Source organism: Camelina sativa, chromosome 18, assembly GCF_000633955.1.
Source record: "Camelina sativa cultivar DH55 chromosome 18, Cs, whole genome shotgun sequence".
In the NCBI taxonomy this organism is placed as follows: Eukaryota; Viridiplantae; Streptophyta; class Magnoliopsida; order Brassicales; family Brassicaceae; genus Camelina; species Camelina sativa.
Window position 1 is genome coordinate 7,877,912 of NC_025702.1, and position 7,103 is coordinate 7,885,014.

The 7,103-nt window shown below is 33.2% G+C and overlaps 1 protein-coding gene across 1 annotated transcript in view; it reads right to left on the reverse strand.

The window, feature by feature from the left end:
* Positions 6,613-7,103, reverse strand: part of LOC109130473 — an 845-nt gene continuing 354 nt past the window's right edge. The window contains exon 2 of the mRNA XM_019240048.1: positions 6,613-7,101. Within this exon, the coding sequence (XP_019095593.1) occupies positions 6,613-7,101 (489 nt within the window). The remainder of the gene's footprint in view (positions 7,102-7,103) is intronic.

The window sequence follows — 7,103 nt, forward strand, 5'->3', positions numbered from 1 at the left end:
GATGGATTTGCGACTAATTTAGGGTTTTGGTTTTGACATTGGCATTTGTGCCCTATCTTTGATTATAAATCTTGGATTCACCTTTTTAATCATTAAAAGTATTGTAATTAGTCATAAGGGTTTAGGATCAAGGGTTTAAAGTTGTCATTTGCGAGGGAATTGCTATGGTCTGAGTGATTTGCAATGGATATGCGACGAATTTGCTATCCATCTAGCGAATTACTCGCAAATATGTCGCAAACCTGGAATATCTAATTTACAAAAATCATCAAAATAATTTTAAAAAATTAGTCAAATGAACTTGCAAGTATATTATAAGGTCCAATAAGCTCATCATACTCTTCTCTGTCATCAAACTTTCCAAAATTGTACAATTTTGCATTTTCCTCCAATCATTAACTATCTTCTACACTATATCATATACATGTTCATTACATTAAGACAAATATTCCAAAAATTTCCAATTCTCCAACAATTTTGTGTTGCACTGCCCTATCTATGATTATAAGTCGGGACACTTGCAAAACTAGAATACAATGTTAGACCCCTCTTTTTCTCTCTCCAACATTTGCCACTTTTTTCCTATTAAATCCTTGTTCATTCATTGTATTCACAAAAATGCCATTATTTCTGATTTATTTGAATTTCTTGCAAAAATGTTTATTACATCCATATCCTCATCTTCTTCTTTTATTTACGATTGTGCCATCTCCATCACTTTTCCAACAACCATGAACAACTAAATTTGAAGCTCTTAAAGCTTCAACAACCTGAATTTGTAAGCTTAAATAACACCCAATGCTATGAGAACTTCATTTTCTTCCATCTCCTCTCCATTTTAATCCAAGAAAATTTGCAAGTGCATTCATCTTGTTATATGTCATGATTCTTGGATAGTGATTAAATTGGCGCTGGGTTTCTTCCGTGGTGACTAAAGACGACATCCTCTGTGCTTGACATTGCGAAACAACCACCGAAAAGGTTATTTTCCGGTAGATTTCGTGATTTTCCTTGATTTTGTTGCGAAATTAGACTTCATTTGTTAGTCTAACCGTCATAATATCATGTAAAGTCTACTATGTGGTCAATTTTGCAATTAAAAATTTATCGAGTTTCGAGCCTGTAGACTGAAATTTCAGTCTCCTTAATTTCATTTGAAAACAAAAAAATATGGTTCAGACTGCATTATAATCTTTCTGTCGGATACTTCGTTTCTAGTCTACTAAGGTGTATTTTTGCAATTGACCAAATTCTTGGCTTTTTAGTTATGACTGTTGGACGAAGTCTTCTTCAGATAATAAAAGAGTAGACTTCTATAGTGGCTATTTTTGGATTTGACCAAAATATAAAAACATTGACCGTAATATTATTGATATAAAATTAATTAGTTGACTGTAAAAGAAGTCTACTAGTTAAAATATTAAAATGTTGGTCAACCCCAAAAATGACCACGGGAGGCTGCAAACGAAGTCAACATTCCTGGAGACTTCGTACGTAGTCTACTTGGCGAAAGTCAAATTTGGTCAATTGCAAAACTAACCACAACGAAGTTTACTTTATCTAGTTGACGGATAGATGAAGTCTACTTGTTAGCTAGAAGTCTACTTGTTAGCTAGTAGTCAATGGTTTGGTCAATTGCAAAAATAACCAGAGTAGATTGTAATCGAACTTAACTTGTTGAAACTTTCTAAGAAGTCTACTCTGTTATATGTTTTTAATTGCAAAACTGACCAAAAAATTAACAAAGGAAGACAACAAAAGAAGTCAACTATCCTAGTAGACTTCATACGGTGTCTGCTTTATTAAATTGTAATTGCAAAAAATAGACCACACAAAAAAGACTTCAAGGAAAGTATCTTTATAGAGGCTAGTTTATGTCTACAATGTTGACATCAACATGAAGTCGTCATAATTTGAAAACCAATTTACTGCAAATTGGTGAATAATTTTTAACATTTTCTTGTTGTATTCTTTGATATATGTTATGTACTTGCTTCTATATGTTTTTGACATTATTATATATTATACATGTGGAGAAATCAAGTTTTTGGTTTTCTTAGGCAGTTAGGTCATTAACTTAGACTTATTTTGGAAGTCAACGTGTTAGAGTTCTGTGTGAAGTCTGTATAATTGAAAAAGTCTTTAATCGTCTTTTTTTTTTCTTTTCTTTCTGCGTTCTTATGTATTTTTCAACTCTACAAGAACCGATTATTGGTTGGTTTGTTTGGTTTTGTTTGTATTTGAAAAAATGAAAAAGAAAGAAACTTTTACTAGGATTAGAATATTGTTCTAACAGGATTAACTCATTTACCTTGAGTATGTAAGCTGAAGAAACAAAATACACCACTAACAACTAGACATGTGTGGAAGATGGTGATACTCCTCTCGCTTATTCGGTAGAAGAAGAGAACACGTCGAGGCAAAACCCCGGTACCACAACCCAATGTGTAAACGTTCCTTTCTTCTCCACTTTTAGTATTTTGTTTCATATGGTATGCTTTACTTTCTATATGGTTGTTTTTTTTTGTATTTGATTTCATAAAAGATTAACAATGTTTTTGTATTAAACATACTCTAACTAACTAATCATTAAATCAAGATATTTTCTAAACAATAACTTGTTTATATTGTTAAACAAAAAAAAAACAAATGACATGATTTTTTAGAAAAGTAACACTTCTACTAGCTCCTTCCCATGGCAGCAGGACTCTCAACAATCCTCGTAACACTCAAACCACTTACTCGTTATTCTTTCTCTTCAAACCAACCTATCTCCACCGCCGTTTTCCCACCATCTCCACGACTCAACAGCTTTAAACGGAGAAAGATTCTCACCGTTTGTTTCGTCGTTGAAGAACGGAAACAGAGCTTTCCTATGGACTAGGACAAACCAGAACATAATATTAATAAATTACAATGTTTCTGGTAGACTACTGTACTACTCACAAGTTACTGAGATCATGTCGCCACATTTACTTGGATATGCTTTTGATAGCATATGAGGCTCAGTTGCAGGTGTGATTGTAGCTACCTTCCAAGATTCATCTCCCTCGAAGCTTAGACTAGAAGCAGAACAAAAATATATATATATATATATATATGTATGAGTAACAAGAATAGAGACAAACTTAAAAACATGATGAAAACCAAGTTGGGAAACCGTCTTAAATCCCTAACCACAAATAATTCATAAATCTGTCCTATATTTAACTTGAAATGGAGAGTGCTTGCTAAAATTAAGCTAGTCAGCCATAAACAACAATCTTACCGTACCAATGTCAGCCTTCCATTAAGCGCAACAACAATCTCACCAGACATGTGGTCATCAACATACTCAAGCTCGCCGATGTAACCTAAAAAATCAAAACACAAAGTATCATCATTACACTTGAAACAATATATATGAAAGCAAGTAACCGAGTCATAGCTACTAGCTCTGCAAAAATCACCACAGCTACTATATCAAAGTATGAAACTTTCATTGGAATAGTGAACATGTTTCATTAGTTGTAGATGGAGATTAGAGACAAAAAAAGGTTTCACCTTTAGGAGGACAAGTAACATCACCAAGTTGTTTTAGGATGATCCACAGGGCCTGAAACAAACATATGTAACGAGACGTCAAAAAATCAAACGAGTAAGTAAGGAAAGAAGAAACAAATTCAAGTATCGGGACTTATACTTACACAGGGCATAATAAGTGTGTTGTCCACGGTTCTGCGATAACTTTGCCACACAAGCTACATCATCATTCAATAACATCCACATCTGAATAAAGGATTTAACTTCAAACAAGTTAAGAAAAAGAAGAAAAAAAACAGGAATTTGAGATCAGTTACTTACATGGAGATAAAGAAAAAAGAATATCAATTTTCGATTCTATCGTTCACCTCTCATATTGTAAAGAAAGCAAAAAAAATATATATAAGTCACTCATTCCGATTTAAATCGTAACAATGGAAAAAAAAAAACAAACTTTTAGATTTGTTAACTCACTCTGTTGTCAGTGGAGCGTAACTTGAAGATCTGGGAAGACCGTGTTGAACGAGTCGGGGGCTCTGTCAAACAGACCATCAAGCATCCATCAGGTTGCCTATATAAGAAATAAACAAATCAATTCAAAAAAATACAAACTTGAAGATCTGAGAAGACCGTGTTAAATGAGTCATTGTTCCAGGTATGTGTGGAGCCTGGAAGAAGGCGTGGATGCCCCGTAAGAAGGCATCGGTCACAGTCTCAATCTCAGATCCAGAATCTGAATCAGAGAGAAGCGGAAGGTTGATATCTAAAAGGTCGATATCTACACCATGTTTGACAGAGAGAAGAGCTGTAGATGACGAAGATGAAGAAGAAAGGTGATTATGATGAGAGACAGAGAATTTTTCGGTTTTAGAATCGCTTATCGCCAGAGATAGAAAGGCGGAAGGTGGAAGAGGAAGATATGAAAGTGACTAGGATTAGGGTTAGTGAAAATTAGGTATATATAACTCGGTTATGCTCCGCCGAACCGAACCGAACCGAATCGGTAAACGAATTACCAAATTAATTTCTCCGATCGGTTTGTTGATCCTCTCACAGTTGCTGCCGAAAACCGAACATCTTGGTTTAATCGGTTCGGTTCTCTTGGTTCTGACCGAACGCCCAAAATTAATAGTTGATGGCATAACAAAGTCAACCTCCAATAGTCTATAGAGAAGACTACTTTATCAAAACCTAAATCAAATAATTTTAATATCATCCTTTCTTCCATTAATTTGACTCGTTTATATGTAAATTTATTTTATTTCAATGCAGAAAGTTTATATGGTTATTATTTAGTCCATAGGTTTATTAAATTATTTTTTATAATTTTTTAATTAAAATTTAAACTATAATTAATGAGTAGACATATTGTTATGTCTTCTAGTTGACGTTAATTTGCAGACTTCCTCCGGGTTACATCTGTCATTTTGGCTTCTGTTTTTTTGTTTGGTCATAAGGGAGTCAACTGTAATTTCAGTACCCTTAGTGATTATGTTTCTCAAATATTGAATATATGGTTTAATATTGTATTCAAAGCCAAATAAAGATATACAAAATGCAATTATGAAGTTTTAATCATTAATAGTAATGTTTTAATCATTAATAGTAATGTTTTAATCTTGAATTCATCTTTTTAATCATTAATAGTAATGTTATTAGTCTTTAGGGTTTAGGGTTTGAAGTTATCATTTGCGATGGATTAGCTACGATTAGTGTTTTGCGATGGATTTGCATCGCATTTGATATATATCTAGCAAATCTGTTGCAAATTTGTCGCAAACTATGAATATCTTATTTATAAAAACCATCAAAATAATTTTAAAAGTTAGTAAAATTAACTTTCAAGTATCATAAGGTCCAATGTCTCATCATACTGTTTTCTATCATCTTTTTAATTATTAATAGTAATGTATTAATAATGTAGTTCAGAATAATTCACCTTATGAACACATTGAAATGTATTTAAGAATATTAAGTTTTGTAATATTTATAAAAAATAATTTCCTAATTTAGCAATGGATTTGCTATGGCTTTCGCAATTCACTCGCATGTTCATAGCAATTTTGCTATGGATTACGTTTTCGCAAAATCGTTGCAATATTGCGATTTATTTGCGAGGGAGGTGACCTTCCCTGCGAATTTGTTGTAAATGCCTCACAATTGTGCTGCGGATTTGCGAAAACTTTCTTCCTCGCAATTTTGTGAGGGATTTGCTAGTGGTTTTTAATTTCTTGCAGATTCCTCGCAAATCCACCGCAAATTTCCGAGGGCTTTAATCTGTCGCAACTCGTCCTCGCAAAAGGCGTGTTTTCTTGTAGTGCAAATACATTATTGAATCTTGATAAAAAGAAAAGAAAATCATATTAATATTGTTAAATATTTTTCCAATTTTATATAAATGTTATTGTCTCATCATGAAAAAAAATTATTTCCAAAGTTTTGAAAACATTCGATTAATTTTTAAAATATAATATTTTTATTATTTTTGAAAATTTCCCATAAGAAAAGTCATAAAAGAAAAAGACTAAACCATAAATGCTATGAACAAAAAAATTCCGGGAATTGTTCTCTCCATTAATGATCTATTTCATAAGATATAAGAATAAGATTTAGCTTTAGGATATGTGCAGTGGTGGGTTCGAGTTCTCACCAATAAAAATATTAAAAATAATAAAAAGTAGTAGTGAGAATAGAGAATCGATTCTCGAGAACTTTTGAGAAGCCAATAAAAGACTGCTTATACACATGGCAACATATAATTGATTTAAATTTTTTTTTTAATTCTAAATAAATAACTAAACTAAATAATCGATATTAAAATAACATATTTGAGAGAGTCTCGGAGTCTCTCCCCACTGCAAATGGTCTTAGAGACTAAGTATTTCAGAATCCAAATTTATGACATTTGGAAGATTTAACTTTTGACATTTGAAGGATTTATGTGCGAAAACAGTTGGAGTTCAAAATTCAAATCGCCTAGCTATTTCAAAATCATGCATTCTAAACTAAAAATAGAAATTTCTAATATCTCTATTTCATCTTACCAAAAAGAGATTTGAATTTGAAAGCACACTATGGTATTATTATTCTTCATTCAAGTTTCCAAGCATAAAGAAACAAACAAAAGTCATGCAATGGTCCATAACCACTTGATGCTGAATTGTAACGACTCAAAGGACTACTCCCTCCTCCACTATCGCCTTCCTCGGCATCGCTAAAACAATCATCTACCATCGCTCCAACCGCAACAGGCTTAAACAAAAACAACCCTGAAGTAGCCGTAGTCTCGGAAGTTGCAAACAACCAATCATGAACGTCATAGTAGACCATCACAGGTGTCCTGTCCACCAACACCATTTGATTTCCCCTAAATTTCCATTGTAGATTCTTCACGTGCACAACCACGATCCCGTCCACGCTTATCCACATCTCTGGCTCTGCCGCTCCATTGGAGCTCTCCACTACCACTTCATGTTCTTTTCTTTGCTCATCAAATCTAGCCCGAGTCGAAAACGTTTTCTTCCCAAAAATGCTTTCCTTTTTAAAATATATGAACCCTTCCACCAATGCCGGTCTTGACT